The sequence below is a fragment of the Colias philodice genome, chromosome 28, assembly GCF_061535455.1.
Source record: "Colias philodice isolate Cphi_HAF_F1 chromosome 28, ilColPhil1 Martin Lab GWU primary, whole genome shotgun sequence".
Taxonomy (NCBI): Eukaryota; Metazoa; Arthropoda; class Insecta; order Lepidoptera; family Pieridae; genus Colias; species Colias philodice.
In genome coordinates, this window is record NC_143113.1 from 3,438,867 (window position 1) to 3,456,446 (window position 17,580).

Genomic DNA, 17,580 nt, shown 5'->3' on the forward strand with positions numbered 1-17,580 from the left:
GCCATACCAATACTCAAAAAGACCAATTAACTCTTCTGGAAGCTCCGTTTTATTCCTTAACTTCTGCCAAAGGAGATCATACGACACCATCTCGAAGGCCTTTGACAGGTCCAGAAAACAGGCATATACGGGGGTTTTCCTCTTTGTGTAGTATTGGACAGTTTGCTTAAGACAAAAAATAGCAGTTTCGGTTGACGAACCGGCTCTAAATCCAAACTGTGCCTCGTCCAACTTAAGATGTTTGCATAAATATCTGTCCAGCAAACCGTCCAACACTTTCGCCAATATCGTGGCCAACGAGATCGGTCTATAGTTAGACTTTTCCGAAGAGTCACCGGTTTTATTCTTAAGTATGGGCACGACCACAGTTTTTATACAATCTTTTGGAAGATATGAGTGCCGAATGCAAAGTGTGAAAAACATAGCTAAAATCCGCGGCAAGTGAGAGCCAGCATTGAGCAGATGCTCAACACTGAGACCGTCATGTCCGGGGGATTTACCCTTAACCATGTTTTTGATTACTGATTTCACTTCTATCGCCGTGATTTGGACCGGATTACAAACAGGTGGTTTGATCTCAGTGTTGGACACCAGCCCATGCCGGCTTAACGGTTCAACTCTAAAATGATCCCTAAACAAGTTTGCTATGCTCGTGGCGTCAGTAGCGTCACCGACACTGAGAGGGATTCCTGCTCTATGGTTCAACTTGTTAGTATGTTTCCAGAAATTTTTGAAATCTTTTTTAGCGTGTAGCGTGGCCAGAACATCCATTTTCATCATCTGCTCGTTCTTTTGACACCATTTAAGTTTTTTCTTAAACTCTCTACGTGATTCAGCCATGTTATTGTAGATAATTCCGGTATTTGGCCGGCCACAGACCAACCATTCTTTAAAGAAAAAACGGGCTTTTCGATGCAGAGGATGTACATGTTTGTTCCAGCCAACCACTCGCTTCCTACGACGGCCATATGTACAGATATGACTAGTCACCGCGGCTTCTGACATAATACTTATAATACTAGAATACATTCTATCTATAATTAGCATGTGTTGTCTATCTTTACACATTTTATCATGACAATCACTCAATTCTGTTGGCAAATTAACATTCTTAAAGTGCGATTGACATATGCTGTGGTAATGATTTATTTGACTACTATTACGATCACCCCACAACACCTTGCTTAGGCTAGATAAATAATTAACACTAGACTCGGGTTGCAGTACATTAATGTTACAATTAATCTCAAGAGGTAGATGATCAGACCATGTGGAATTGTAATGAACATTAACATCAGAAACAGAACGCCAAGCGGCCTCGGTAGTTCTCCTCGGTATGATAATATATCAAATGGATTAATCACAACCCTCCTTTAGTGCGCTCAATCTGTATTTTATTATCAACCAATATTCGTTGCTTGTTTAGTTTATTTGTCGATTACTCAAATTCATAACGCTCAAGTTATTAAATCCGTATCTCATAATCAGTCGCTCACTTTATTTTCAGTCGCTCGTTTTATTATTCCCCTTTTTAAACATAGTGTCGGTGTATTTTTGAGCCAAGTAAACTTTCTTTTTAATAAATGTACATTCAGATGATTAAAAAAAGTCGAGTTTGTGGGTAATTTTTATGTTAACTAAAAAAAAATAGTCCCAATTTATAACGTTAATAATTTTCAACAGGTATTAAACGACACATGGGTGTCAATACCGACGTGGAGCGAGGATTCCACATTTGTGACGTCACGTAAGACGCAATATGAGGAATACATCTATCGCTGTGAAGATGAGAGATTTGAGGTAAGATAATAAAACACGATGAAAGACAGTATATAGTATTTTATTCGATAATCAAATAACCTAACCGCCAATGCAAAATCAAGCTTACAGCTTGATATTATTGCTTGTATTTATAAAGCATTTGAATGCCACAAAACTAAAATAGACTGAAAAATAAACTGTTAGTCTGGCTGTGGCGATTTCTCGCGTAACCAAACATTACTACTTTTATTTATTTTTAAATTCATACAAACATTTTTATGAGTAACTAAATATGGTTTTAGTGATAACGGTGTTTACATGAACCTTTATATTCCAGACTATTATTACCATACAAAAAATGTATTAACCACACACGTCTTTCAGCTGGACGTCGTCATAGAAACGAACGCGGCCACCATACGCGTGCTAGAAGGAGTACAAAAGAAGCTGGCCCGTATGCCCGCAGATGACGCGGCCAAGTATCGCCTCGACGATTGTCTGGGCGGGCACTCGCCGACCATACACCAGCGGGCACTGCGCCGGATATACGGTGATAAGGTGGTACGAACGGCGCCCCGACTGTTGGCATGCGGTAGCACTGACTGACGTGGGGTACAGGGGACAAAGTGACGTGGTACGGTACAGGGGACAAAGTGACGTGGGGTAGGGTACAGGGGACAAAGTGAGGGTAGGGTGCAAAGGGACGTGGGATAGGGTACAAAGTGACGTGGGGTAGGGTGCAAAGTGACGTGGGTAGGGTGCAAAGTGACGTGGGTATTGGGAAAGAAAGGTGATGTGGGGTAGGGTACAAAGCGACGTGGGGTAGGGTACAGAGTGACGTGATATGAGGGATACATACTGACGTTACAAGGGATATGAGATATGACATGAAATAATGTATTTTATTATGATAGCGTAGAGCACAGATACGTTACGATAGACTAGAGCCCCATGGTTAAAATTGTTTTGCAAAAAAATTGTATTTAGCAACACTGCATATTGCACAATTGATAACGCATATTATAAACGCAAAAGTGTTGATCAATTTTTGCATAATAAATTATAAACTTAACAACAACAAAATGGACATGGTTGAAATCATAAAACAAGATACTACGGATAGTAGGGTACGGACTTGTGCTAGAAAGCAAGTAGGGTACAAGATTACGTGATAAAATTGCCGAGACCTGATAGTAGGGTACAGACTTACGTTATGCACTCAAGTTAGAGACAAAGAATACACAAGGACCTAACAATAACTAATTTTAAGATATAGACATTTACTTAGCGGGAGCATAGGGCACAAATGACACGACAAGCATGTATAGATTGACGAATCCACTTTAGCAGTTAATAGCTTAGATTTTGCAGTTGTTTGCCAACCAACTATAAAGTAGAAGCGTAGATTTGATTATTTTCTTTTAGGGCCGATTTTTCAATGCTTGGATAAAACTTATCCGTCCAATAAAGATACAGAACATGATAATATTAAAATGTCACGTAAACTGTCAAATACGGGCAATTAGAATATGTTTTTAAAATGGTAGTATTATACATTATTCGACGAATAAGTTTTAACCAAGGATTGAAAAATTAGCCCTTAGTATTAATAATATGGGTTTGGTTTTTCTATTTTCCGTACTATATTTGTTGTAATATAAATGTTTCCTATTTACATTAATGTAAAATTGTAAATATATGAATACTAAACATTAAAATGTTTGAAAAAAGAGGAACCAGAAGTATTATACCTACATATTATATATTATTTTATACTTATTTATCTTTTAATTAAATTTAAATTTTTATATTATTATTAGTTTTAGAAGCTAGTAGATGATTTTGTTTGAATTGCATGAATGCATCCGATAAATTATACATAGTTTATTATGTAGCATTATCTTTTATAATATGTTTATTAAACATTATTTTATATCAAAAGACTTGTATATATGTATCTATATTTAAAGTGTGCTAAAAAAACACTTATAATAAATGATACATCATACATATTGTTTCTCAAAAATAAATAAAATTTATATACAACCTTAGTTGACATATAGCTTAAGGTGCTGGGCCCAAAACGTTTAAATAACAAAATATATTAACTGAATACTTGTTTACAGGCGGTGGACATAATAGCTGGTTTAAAGAAAAACCCAGTAGTTGCGGTGCCCGTTGTTCTGAGGAGGCTTAAAGCGAAGGAGGAGGAATGGCGGGAGGCACAGAAGGTTGGTTTTTGTTGAATAAACTATCACTACATAGTATAAAACAAAGTCGCTTTTTCTGTCCCTATATGTATGCTTATATTAAAACTATGCAACGGATTTAGATGTAGTTTTTTTTAACTTTGGTGGAAATTTCATTATTTCATCATAAATCACATGGTAGCCAAAAATTTTATGATTGCAAAAATGAATTTTTGATTACTAATATATAAAAATTAGAATTTTATTAATTAAATTAATATCCCTAGCAAATGCGTTGCGAAAACAGATTTGAAAAATATTCGTCTTAATTTAAAATTTGAGACAATGATGACAAGAATGCGATGTGTGCTACAGATTGTCAGTGTTGATACACGCATGCTGCCTTCCTTCTGATGTCTCTATCAATTTCAATGTTTATTTTAATATATGAATTACATTTCATAAAAAAAAAAACAATTTTTTATTTCAAATAAAATCAGATAAAAATTGCGTATATAATATGTAACGTGCGAAAATTATTACAACTATTATTGATATTTTACGACCTTGCAAAATATTTACAATACTAGATTTCTGCCCGCGGCTTCGCCCGCGTTTTCACAGACAATCCCGTATAGTTCCCGTTCCTGTGCGATTTCGGGGATAAAAAGTACCCTAAACTCCAAATTTCATTGTAAACGTTTCAGTGGTATTTGCGTGAAAGAGTAACCAACATCCATCCATCCTCACAAACTTTCGCATTTATAATATTTGTAGGATTAACACTAAAAAATAATTACAGGGCTTCAACAAACAGTGGCGGGAACAGAACGAGAAATACTACCTAAAGTCACTCGACCACCAGGGCATTAATTTCAAGCAGAATGATCTAAAAGCAATGCGTTCAAAATCTCTATTTAATGAGGTAGAAAGTGCATATGCAGCGAGGAGACCCGGGCCGCATTATATAGCCGATTATAATATGACTAGCCGGCAAGAAGGTGAGTTATTTTTATGTATTATATGTAAATTTTGATGAATCGGCTAATGTTATTCTGTTAGTATGAATATGTATAAAATTCTAATGTCACTAATCGACTTGAAAAGTGTGTACATATAAAAAATTTGTACGGAATAATGTAGCTTTCCAATAATAAATTTTATCGTAAATTAACCATAGTCTACGAGTAACATAGTAACTACTATTTATGGAATATTAAGAAAATATTAAGTTATGTATATAATGATAATAATATTGGGAATCAATTGAAGACAATTGCGTTTTTTTTGTTGTAATAAAAAAAAAAACATTTAAAACCTTTAATCCACTTGCCAAAAAAAAATCCACAATCTATGATTCATAGCCTCAATGTCACTTTGAAATGTCAAACACACACGTCACAACACACAACAGATAATCAATAGTACAGAAAAAAAAAATGTATTCTTTACATGTATAGAAACTGTTCAATTTTTTTAATATTACAAGCATTTGTAGCATACAAATAACGGTTATTTTTGTTTTATCCAGCTATAAAAATAGTCCGCGACGCAGCCGAATTACTAATACATCACGCACGGCGGCAGACAGCCATACAAAAAGCGGAAAAACGACGTATAAAACAGTTGTTGCGGCATTTCCTGCCGGATTTGTTCAGTCATCCGCGACAACCGCTCTCTGATGATGAACGGGATGACGGTGAGTGATGTAGAGTATAGAGTGTAGAGATTTAGAGCTGTTTGTAGAGCAGAGTGTGGTGATAGAGCTGCAGGTAGAGCAGAGTGGAGTATAGAGCTATTGGTAGCGCAGAGTGCTCTATGGAATATAGAGATGTAGGTAGAGCAGGTGAAATATAGAGCTGCATGTAGAGCAGAGTGGAGTATAGAGCTATTGGTAGCGCCAAGAAGCTTATATTATCTAATACACTGGAGATTGCACTATGCCCATTAACTTGTAGCAAGAAAATATGACGTTGAATGACGCCTGTCATCAACGTCATGGCGTCATTCAACGTCATATTTTCTTGTTACAAGTTAATGTTCATACTGAAATCTCCAGTGTATTAGATATAAGCTTCTTGGGTAGCGCAGAGTGCTCTATGGAATATAGAGATGTAGATAGAGCAGAGTTTAATATGGGATATATCGAGCTGTAGGTAGAGCAGGTGAAATATAGAGCTGCATGTAGAGCAGAGTGCGGTGTGAAGTGGGGCAGTTGATATAGAGCTGCTGGTTCAGTAAGCTAGCGCTGGCAAACACAATGTTTTTAAGTAATACAATTTAAAAGTCGTTTAATTTTAAACATCTATCGTCTTTGTATTCCAATTTCCAACCTCTTGTGAGGTGAATTTGTAATAACTGAAACTATGGATACTAAAATAAGTCATATTGGAATAAACTAACGACAATTTTATATGATGAAATAAATGCGATGTGTGCTACAGAACAACCCTGTTGATACTCGCATGCTGCCTTCCTTCTGACGCAATACAAAATAATATATTATTGACCGCATTAAAAATCAAGTTGTATATAAATACATTCGTTTCAGAAGACAAGGAAGAAGCGACGAGTCCCGACAGTCCGACGGCCGGACAGAATGATGAGAAGAGTAGCGTCAAACAAGAGAAACAAGAGGTAATTATTATGTTTTTATTTAAAAACTAGCAAACCGGGCGAACTCCGTTTCGCCACCAGAGACACCTTTTCTTTGCTATAAACCTCACGGAGCCAGAGACCTTTCCAACGAATGCAAAACCGAGGAAATCGGTTATGGAGTTATAGCGTCAGGAAGGAAAACCCGTCTTATTTTTATATAGTAGAAGACGTTAGTCTTGTATCATTTGAAGATTGAAAAAAAAATATACTTGAAAATGCATACTCTCAAACTATATGTTGATTAACAAAGTGAAAGATGGGCAACACACTTTGCAATAATTGTAATATTAATGTGGATTTAGCTGCAATTTTTTAATAAATTGCTAATTTTAATGTAATAAATGTATCATTCTTAGTAATAATTTGAATTCTAATGTGGATGCATCTATTGTTTTCCTTTGAGACGAGTTTTAGCAGAAAATTTCTATGCATTAACCATGCCTTGTTTTTAAATTAAAGTATGTAGTCAAAAATAAGGTTTTAATATGGATATTTTTATCAACAGTCGTCAGAGTCTGACAACGCGTCGGACAAGAGCACGCGCAACAATAAGATTGACAAGGAGAATAAACCGAAAAATAATAATAACACGGACACTAAAGGTAATTTATTATTTTATTTATAAAAATGACAAATAAAATCTGTAAGTTGATAATATCCACCTATTGCTATGAAAGTCTTACTTATAAATTTTAAAAGAATAGAATAAATTCTATCACGAAACAGGATAGAAATATCAAATTCAGTCTTACTTGTCATACAGATAAATTTGTAAGGCATATTAAAACACAATTAATTAATAATTATTATATTTACTAAGAGACAATGATGACAAGAATGCGATGTGTGCTACAGATTGTCAGTGTTGATACACGCATGCTGCCTTCCTTCTGATGTCTTAAAAAAAATATATATTGATATTAAATTTGCAAGATTCGCATCATAAAACGAGCAATAATATTTAGAATTAACTGTACTTGTATCACATTAAAGTATGTTAAATAAATATATTTACTACTAGCTGTGCCCCGCGGTTTCACCCGCATTGCTCCACTCCTGTTGGTCTTAGCGTGATGATATATAGCCTATAGCCTTCCTCGATAAATGGGCTATCTAACACCGAAAGAATTTTTCAAATCGGACCAGTAGTTCCCGAGATTAGCGCGTTCAAACAAACAAACAAACTTTTCAGCTTTATAATATTAGTATAGATAAATACTAATAAAATATGATTATTTACAGATAGCACAAACCCAAGTATAAAACGCAGTAGCAGTAATGAAGACAACGTTAAGTCTGAGATGAAGAATGATATGGACATTGAAGACGATTATAGAGATTATCCGCCTAATGTAAGTTGTTGTTGTATTATTATTTTTTGAAGTTATAAATGCTTGATTCTATTAATATTAATAATAATAGGTAATAGCTAGACAAATAAAAATATGGTTAGAAAAATGTATGTGATCTTAAGACTAACAGAAGCATCAATTTGTCATCATGATCATGATGATGAATTGATATTAATAAATAAATATCGGGTTCACAATTAGTTGTACAAATGTCTATAATTTAAAGAGTACAGATTATAATGTTTTAACTACAGTTTTAGCTATTTTATATTGTTTTTATATAAAATAATTTTTACGCTGTTAAATGACGGCTAGACATGCTGTTTACTTGCAAATAAACGATTTATTAATTTTTATTTATTAAGATACTATATTGTATTTTCCCCCACAGGAGGGCAGATTCGTGTGCACATCGTCCTGGTACCTGTTCCTCAGGCTACACGCTATACTATGCGCGAGGTTAGCGGGTGCAAGACGGGCGGCGTTAGCGTTGGCTGAAGCGGAGGCGGGAGCGCATCGACCGCCCAGCGTGGCGGCCGCGCTGCGACTGAAGCCGAACAGTGAGTGACGTTGCTTATATAGTACACGCAACTACCCGCATTTTTAAGAAAGAAATAAAACTTAGCACCACACACACACCGCGTCACTTAAGCCTAGTCTAAGAGATTATGATGACAAGAATGCGATGTGTGCTACAGATTGTCAGTGGTGATACACGCATGCTGCCTTCCTTCTGATGTCTCTTAAATATCATTTTCATGACCATCTTAATTTTTTATATTAAATATATCGACCACTCATCTTGCCGCCTGAGGAATCCGTGAAACAGATTCTAAATACATATAAGTTAATAAGTATAAATGTCCATGAATGAAATGAGCATCTCGAAAACACTATCGTTTTACAATCACTTTTAAATCCTAAAAAAATATCCTATGTCTTAAAAAAAAACAATCGTGATACAATTACTTTTACATTATCTCAACTCGTAAAACACACAAATATCATATAAAAAACCAATTTTACCCCCACAGATCTACCAACCGAAGTATCATCCCCAGCAGAATACTACAATACGCTATTAGAACTGGTCAAGGGTGTGTTGGACGGCAACACGGAAGCGTCCGCGTATGAAGACGCGGCGAGAGAGATGTTCGGCATTAAAGCGTATCCCGCCTACACGTTGGACAAAGTCGTATCCACGGCGGTTCGACAGGTTAGTTATAAATATAAATAATAGAAAAAATTCGATCACGAGGTGAGACTCGAATCCGCAACCTATCACGCCAATCCGGGGCGGATGCTTGACCAACTCGGCGATCGGATTTATTCTATTCTTTCAGTTATAAGAATAGAAAGACCCTTTTTTATTCTTTATAAATTTGAAAGTTCAAATGCCTTAAAACCAAAATTATCAAATTCAGGTTAGTAATTGTCTATAAAATAGTATTAAAATTATATTATACATACTTGCTTTCTGCTCATGGTCAAAGAAATTGAGTTGGAAATTGGATGTTTTACCAAAAAAAGTATGTCACTGTCTAGCCTTCTATTTCGAAACAAAAATTAATGGCTTTTTTTTAAATAAAGACAAGTAAAAACACAAGATAAATAAACGTTTTAACGTTAGAGTTTTGAGGTAATTTGTAATCGATAAAACCAATATTATAAATGTGAAAGCTGACTTGCCTGTTTGAGTCTTCTTGTATTTCCCTAGCAAGCTGTTGTATTGTTTTATTTTTATTATCTACTAATATATATTATGTAAGGAAAAAGAAGGTAGGCCGGTTTAAATATTAGTTTGAATGTAATAAGAATGTACTGCGATTCTACACAGCTACCTAATTGATTAACAAATCGCAGCTAGTCAACGACTATTAGCAAAGTGAAGGTAGTTGGGTCGAACGTCGTATAAACAACGTCCGAGCCCCTAGGCACGATCCGTACGATTGCGCCACGAGTCAAAGGAAAGCGGCAATTTATAGTATTCGACAGCTAAGCATGTTCTGACAGGTGACAGTGACAGCTATATTGACAACTATTCATCCACAAAAATATTAAATCAAATGTTACGTCTAACACGGCCATACTGACAAACGTACGTCCTCGTACGCCTTTTCTCGTATTACAATACAACGGTAGTTCATCTCGGGATTTCAAAAACACACTGCCTCGGCCACACTGACCATACTTTTCTACGCACTCGTTAGTAAAACAGCGACTAGACAATACCTCAACGCTCAACTCCGACTAGCGAGTCAACTCACTACGGACATACAGACGGCGACTTGACGGTATATCTACGCTCGTACGACTAGTGAAATACATCACTACGATACGTCAGCGACTAGACAATACCTCAACGCTCAAATCCGACTAGCGAGACAACTCACTACGGACATGCAGACGGCGACTTGACGGTATATCTACGCTCGTACGACTAGTGAAATACATCACTACGATACGTCAGCGACTAGACAATACCTCAACGCTCAAATCCGACTAGCGAGACAACTCACTACGGACATGCAGACGGCGACTTGACGGTATATCTACGCTCGTACGACTAGTGAAATACATCACTACGATACGTCAGCGACTAGACAATACCTCAACGCCAGGGTTCGACTAGCGATTTGAATCACTACGAGCCAATAACATTCATCGTCAAAAAAACTCGGCACATGCTTCAGGACACCACTCGCCACGCCAGGGCACCATATTATGCTGTGCCGCGGCTTGAGTCTTCTTTCCGTAGTCACCACAACAAGTTTCAACTCGTATTGATCACTAGGCAGGATGTTCACTACTTCGTAGGGCCCTCGCATCCCTCAATCTAATTTACCTGTGAACTGAGAGGTTTTTATTACAAACACTGGACCGCAGCCCAGATAGCACACACAATTTCTTCGATGGACTACATTCCCGTTACAATAATCCACGTAACAAACTTTTACTTTACACAACGCACGAAATAAAAAAACACAAATGCCAGTTACAAAACTACGTAAACTTAAACACATTTAAAAATAGTGGGCTTGAATTCTATCCCACTTCTGATGTAAGGAAAAAGAAGGTAGGCCGGTTTAAATATTAGTTTGAATGTAATAAGAATGTACTGCGATTCTACACAGCTACCTAATTGATTAACAAATCGCAGCTAGTCAACGACTATTAGCAAAGTGAAGGTAGTTGGGTCGAACGTCGTATAAACAACGTCCGAGCCCCTAGGCACGATCCGTACGATTGCGCCACGAGTCAAAGGAAAGCGGCAATTTATAGTATTCGACAGCTAAGCATGTTCTGACAGGTGACAGTGACAGCTATATTGACAACTATTCATCCACAAAAATATTAAATCAAATGTTACGTCTAACAATTATATATTTGTTTTTCTATTGTTTAGCTGCAACACTGCGTATCGGAAAGTTGGTCGGTTCGAGCTGCAGAAATGGCGGCCCGTGGTGGTATGCGTGGTCCATTGGCGTATGTTCACAAGGCGGCGAGATATCTTCGAGCCGATCATACTACATTCCTCGTGCGTGTGGTGAGTAGTGATATTATATAGTCTTAGGGATTTTAAATTCAACCTAGAAAGATTTTATTCCTTACAAAATGATTTTATATGTCTACCTTCAACAATAAAATAATAATCGACTAAAAATAATAATTAACACGACTAAACACAACCAAAGCGACCGTAACGTCCGAGAGCCAAATGCAAAGTGTGTCAAATTCGCTACTCGACTCATTTTTATAACCACCCCCTCGGTTTGGGTTGCCAGTTGGGGATTTGTTTCTAACAGTAGAGTATATAATATGTAGAGTCGCAGCTGTAATCTTCTAGCTGGTAGAGACGGGAACTACTTGGTGAGTGTAGAGCGTGTAGAGCGGCGGGTAGAGTTGGGAAGAGTGTGTAGAGCGGGTAGAGTGGAGTGTAGAGTCGTATGTGCGAGCCCTTAGCTCGTACAGAGCCAGCACGTGGCTGTGCAGTGTAGAGCGATGTATGGAAGCGTGTAGAGTTGTATGTAGAGAGCTGCGTGTTAATGCGATCTCCCATCTTGTATAAACGGCACTTGATCGCATACGAATCAAATCCATTATCATGAATTCATGAGAAACATAGCCTCGGATTAAGGTGCAAAAACTACGAAGACTATAAAAAACAAAACCGGAAAGCTGTAATCTGACTAGTTGCAACTCAAACACGCGTTCAACTAGATAATAATTCATCAGATCCCATAATCTACCGCACTTGCGTGGTTAATTTGTTAATGTAATATCATATAAAATAAAAACATTTTTTTAATTATGATTATTTTCCAACAGTACGGTGGTGATGAGTGTAAAGTGACATTCGAGTTGCTCGAGCCGGCCGGTGAAGGTCGAACTTCGCCGCAGTTGAATAATGAAAACTCGAGGCTATCGCCTACCAATCAGGTATGTACTGATAATATATCATAGAATAAATTAATATATAGTAAATTCATTCAAACACTAGCGTGAATATATTGTAAATTTAATTTAATTTAATTAAAATTTATCAAGTAAGATATATTGTCGCTTTAAATGTCCTAGTCTATTCATGGTGGTATTGGTTAGTTTTACTTTAAATATTGGTATTGGCAAGGTTATTATGCACTTATCAAGTCTAATCTTTACAAATTAAAATCATAAACCTATTCTATATATTTTTGAAGTGACACTTCTTTAACGGGGCTGGAAAAAAAAATTGTGTAACTTTTTTACGCGTGACATTTTTTCGTTACGCGCCATCTATTTTTATCCCTACCACGCTTGATTCGGCGTATTTCTGTAAAGTTGCATATAGTAAATTATCATTTGAAAAATAAGGTCATAAAGAAGTTTCATTTATTCCGTGTGTGTACTAGTACACGCACACATTTTTTACGTTGTATTATAATCAGTAGTTACAATAAAAATGTTTTTCACAGTGCGGCCGCGAGAACGGCACAACCGGCGCGATAATGACAGCCGCAGCATGGTCACGCTACACGGAGCGTTACGCACGTCCCGACATTACCACGCGCTGCCACAAGCCGGTGTTCCTGCGCCGCAACGCGCGCCGCACGGGCGGCGACTCGCTCACCGCGCGCGCTGCGTGCGCCGCACCCGCTGCGGTGCACGCAGCGGTGGGGAGTGGGGTAGCGGCGAGACGACGCAAACCGCCCAGGCTGCATGACCACTCGGAGTGTACTATCGCTAATCCGATAAGGTTAGTTGGGTGATAAGATTACTAAATAGTCAAGTTTTTTTTTAATAAACAAGAAATATTTGTATTAGGAGAGACTCAGGTGGCATCAGGGACAGGTTATATAGTATAAAGTAGTACGAAGTCGTGTTCGCTATATCACTCAGAGTGTACTATCGCTAATCCGATATGGTGAGATGATACGAGCAAAAAGTAGTAATTAACGTAATATCAACGATCGCACAACAACTTCAGTAATTCGGAACCAGGGGAATAGCACCAGAATTAGACATGTAATACTATGTATTGCAGTTAGTTGGTTAGTTGGATTCGCTTATAAAGTAGTTAAGAATCTCTCTCGCTGGTTGTGTGCCGCACCCGCTGCGGTATAGACTACGGGTGTGACGTATTGCATCGGAATTCTCACTTGATATTTAAATTTTAATGCTATAAATTGAACAATTTTTTAAATTTCATCCCAAACAACGCGGTCAATCTTTATTTTTATCAAAAATCTAATTAATTTAATTATCGTTGCAAGCGCCAAGTACCGAATAAAAATAGTATAGCGTATTCTAATATTTATTAATGAGAAATAATTGAATATCTGGCTAATTTATATAATTTTTACAGGTTCGTAGCATGCCGTCCGCACCAACTGTACCGCGCGGGTTGTCTCTCAAGCGCCCGCGCATCCCATCCAAGATTATCAGCGTTACGTAGAGAGAGATTCCGCGCTTGGCTTGCTTCTACACAACGACCGACTTAGTTATCCCATATCCCATGCACGGTGATGGGATTCGACCACCGAAGAACCAGTGGTGGGATACCACGCGAGTGGTGATAGCAACGGTGGGGCTGCGAGGAAGTGGTGATACCATCATATGTTATGAAAAGCAATGGGGAATACCACCGGATCTTGCAAAGTGGTGAAGAGCTGCTAAGTTATGGTATATACCACCAGATTTAATACCACTAGATTATGTGGTATTGATTCTCTTGAAAATGGAGCGTCCGTTCAGCAAGTTTCTGTCATCACCACTTTTCAATAGAAAAGGAGCTTTCACCATCAACTTACAGATGTGGTATGATCACCATCAGGTTGTGGTGATGACCAATATGATGAACGGCATTCATCACCATGAACCGTGGGATCCTGAATCTACTGCTGCAGTTAAATAACCTACTGTTTGTGAACTATAAGTGCGTAAAATAACTACTGTGATAATATGTGATCAGCCTGCTGTTTGAATGTTGTGTGGGAATTTAGATCTGGTAGAAGCGAGAAATCGGAAAATTACATGTGTCAATGTAAATTTCTCAATACTGGCTGTAACATGAAAATCAAGATAAAAAATGTCATAAATAAACAGATTACCTGATATCTTGTATGGTCACTTTATATAATGCAATAGTAGGTTTAGAGATAAAAAGTGGTAGATGAATTGTGGTCAAGTGAAACTAAGCAGGCTTCCATCTCAAAAAAGTGGTCACTGCCTTTCAAAGTTAACGTAAAACACCAACACGAATATAGCAATAAAATATCACCACAGCACACGGAACTGTCGATGTAATAATAATTATAAAATATATTTACATGTAAATTGTAAATATCTTGATCATTACATAATTAACAGTAGCTCACCGCAGTGATCACTGTTGTCTCAAATGTATATATTTAAGGTCCCATTGGGGTAAATTGCCCATTCTGCCCCAAGGGTTGCCCCAGAGGCAATTTATTGCCCCCAGGGCAAATATAAGCACACATACGCTCCGTCGTTTATTTTGTACAGCAATGCTACATTCCTCTATGCTTGCTTTTTATTGTATTCGAAAGCGAAAACCCTCGGCGATTCTGTTTTGGCTGTAATATGGAACTAAGTATTAAAATACGATGTGAATAAAATTTATTATTTATTAAATTGTTTGAGTTTTCGTTGGACGGGGCGTGGAAATTGATCCGAACTATACAGGGTACTCACTCGAATAATCATTTGGATCGGTTTCATACAATCTCTGAGTCGCGTTTTAGCGGCTTTGTTAGTTTAAGTGAGAATTTAGAGCGAACTGTAAATATGTTCTAAATTTCTTATGTACAGATCTCCAAGTACATTGTAAATAGAGTGATTTGTTGAAGAACCAATCTTGTTAATTTGTAATGACGAAGATGAATAAATATTATTATATTTATACTTTTGTGTTTTATTTCTTGTTACCCTTATACCATAACATTTGATTAGGAATGTACAGTACACACACAATTACAATTTATTTGCAAAAAATTTGTTTTATTCCATTCAAAAACAGAATTCTTACACATTATTATGGAATTTTCGATTGTACTTTATTCCGATCATCTTAAATTTTGTGAGTAAATGAGTCAGTTATATAGATGATAATATTTTCACACAGAGAATCGGTTAGTTTTCAGTTAGGTATATATTTATATCTCTATCATTAAAGTATTATCTAATTAGTTATAAAAATACAAAAAAGCACCCAAAGAGGAGTTTAATAATAATACTACATGTATAAGCTCGTTCTACACTTTCAAATGAACAAAATATAGTTAGATAGATGTAGTCTACACAAATTAAATGATTAGTTCTTGATTTAGTTACATAGTAGGAAAATATTCCATTTTTTGCATGTAGGTATCGCTTATCACTGAAACGTGAAACATACTTGATGGTAACCGTGACTTGCAGACCCTACAAAGGAAAACTTGTTCTTAAAGATATAAGCTAGGTACACCTAGATTTCAAGTTCTTGATTGCAATCACGTGTACCTATATGCGTCTATGTATAAATGCAGTACTTATAGAGAATTTACGTTTCCTACATTCCCGTCATGTCTGCTTTGCTAGGCTTCTTTTTCTGTGTCGAATAATCGGAATTTATTTAAGGAATCATTATTATTAATTATATAGGAATAAAATTCAATATTATTAAAAACAGAATATTAATAACTTCAATATCATTGATGTCCAATAGATTTTATTTAATTAATGGATTATTTAATTCATCTAATAAATATAATAAACGTAAAGAAGGAAGAGCAATAAAAATGAAAGTGATAGCTGGTAAAATAGTTCAAATTAATTCAATTATTTGACCTTCTAATAAGAATCGATTAATGAATTTATTAAAAAATATCAACAACCTAATATATCAACCTATTTAAATATATCAACCTAATCTAACGCATTATATCGAATGCCCATATCACAATGTTGAATGTAACTCTAAGATATCGATAAATTAGATATTTTTAGTCTACCCAAACATAATGCGTTCAATTGTAAGCAGTACAGTTAGGATCACAATTACCCATAAGCATCAAAAATCAAAATGTCTAACCACACTATGCCGTATTCGGCCTGAGCAAGTAATATAGTAATAAGCGCTGGTGTACATCACGTACGTAACCGAACCGAATATCGGTCCCGTGTAATCAAAGAGCAAGTAGGTATAATTGTGGGTATAGTGTGTGCTCTATAATGTGTTGTTCATCAGTTAAAAAAAATTAACGATTCATTAGTTAAACTGAATTTACATGTGTTACCTACTAATAAAAATTGTATTGATTTTAATTGTAATTTGTAAGTATCAATAAAGTTTTATAGAAATAAAAGGTTCTTTTATTGCCATCATTTAACATTATTCCTGTATTTGCTCGTTTTTGAAATATCAAATACATAAAACAGAATTTACCCATATGACTAACAAAAATTGTATTCATATTTTATTGTAATTTTCATCAATAAAGTCTTATGGAAATTAAAGGCTCTTTTATTAACTAATTAATATCATTTAACATGCATTTGCTAGTTTTTAAAATATCAACCGAGACTGAAATCTAAGTAGGTATACAATAATTACTGAATAATTGTCGTTATATTAGCGTATATTTAAAACTACTAGGTTAAGAAATACGATGACGATGCTTTTAAAGTGTAGGTAAAGATCGTCTTTTCATTAATTTATTTATCAGTTTTGAACTGTATTATTAATTACTAGCGGTCCGCCCCGGCTTCGCCCGTGGTACATATTTACGTTTTCTCTACATAAGAACCATCCTCGTACTTCAAGGAATATAATAGAAAAGAATTATCGAAATCGGTTCAGCCGTTCACACGTGATACCGTGACAACGCGAAACGGGTACAGACCCACCGCCTTTTAGCTCCCGCCGCGAAGGGCGTCGAACGCGGCAACTGATACACAAAAATAATCCTTATGGCATGATTCTGTATTCACGCGCGATGACTTATAGCGTATATTTTCATGTATAACTTTGGTGTTTCTACACCGATTTACATGATTCTTTTACTATAACCTGCCCAGGAGTATGAAGAATAATTGTGCCAAATTTGGTTAAAATCCGTCGTGTAGTTTTTGTTTCTATA

The 17,580-nt window shown here is 36.3% G+C and overlaps 1 protein-coding gene across 10 annotated transcripts in view; it reads left to right on the top strand.

Annotated features, from left to right (window-relative positions):
- The window catches only part of Sin3A (SIN3 transcription regulator family member A), a 48,195-nt gene extending 32,831 nt beyond the window's left edge, over positions 1–15,364 (top strand). For 5 of the 10 annotated variants that reach the window (XM_089712120.1, XM_089712119.1, XM_089712127.1 and 2 more), the window contains exons 18-31: positions 1,684–1,800; positions 2,146–2,322; positions 3,888–3,992; positions 4,753–4,951; positions 5,482–5,649; positions 6,502–6,587; positions 7,114–7,210; positions 7,851–7,960; positions 8,352–8,520; positions 8,995–9,176; positions 11,367–11,507; positions 12,290–12,400; positions 12,916–13,196; positions 13,806–15,364. In XM_089712120.1, coding sequence (XP_089568246.1) covers positions 1,684–1,800; positions 2,146–2,322; positions 3,888–3,992; positions 4,753–4,951; positions 5,482–5,649; positions 6,502–6,587; positions 7,114–7,210; positions 7,851–7,960; positions 8,352–8,520; positions 8,995–9,176; positions 11,367–11,507; positions 12,290–12,400; positions 12,916–13,196; positions 13,806–13,941 — 2,079 coding nt within the window. In that variant the 3' untranslated portion in view covers positions 13,942–15,364. Of the gene's footprint in view, positions 1–1,683; positions 1,801–2,145; positions 2,323–3,887; positions 3,993–4,752; positions 4,952–5,481; positions 5,650–6,501; positions 6,588–7,113; positions 7,211–7,850; positions 7,961–8,351; positions 8,521–8,994; positions 9,177–11,366; positions 11,508–12,289; positions 12,401–12,915; positions 13,206–13,369; positions 13,469–13,805 lie in introns of those variants that run through there. The other 5 variants (XM_089712126.1, XM_089712129.1, XM_089712125.1 and 2 more) reach the window with 4 other exon arrangements.
- Positions 15,365–17,580: the final 2,216 nt, after the last annotated feature.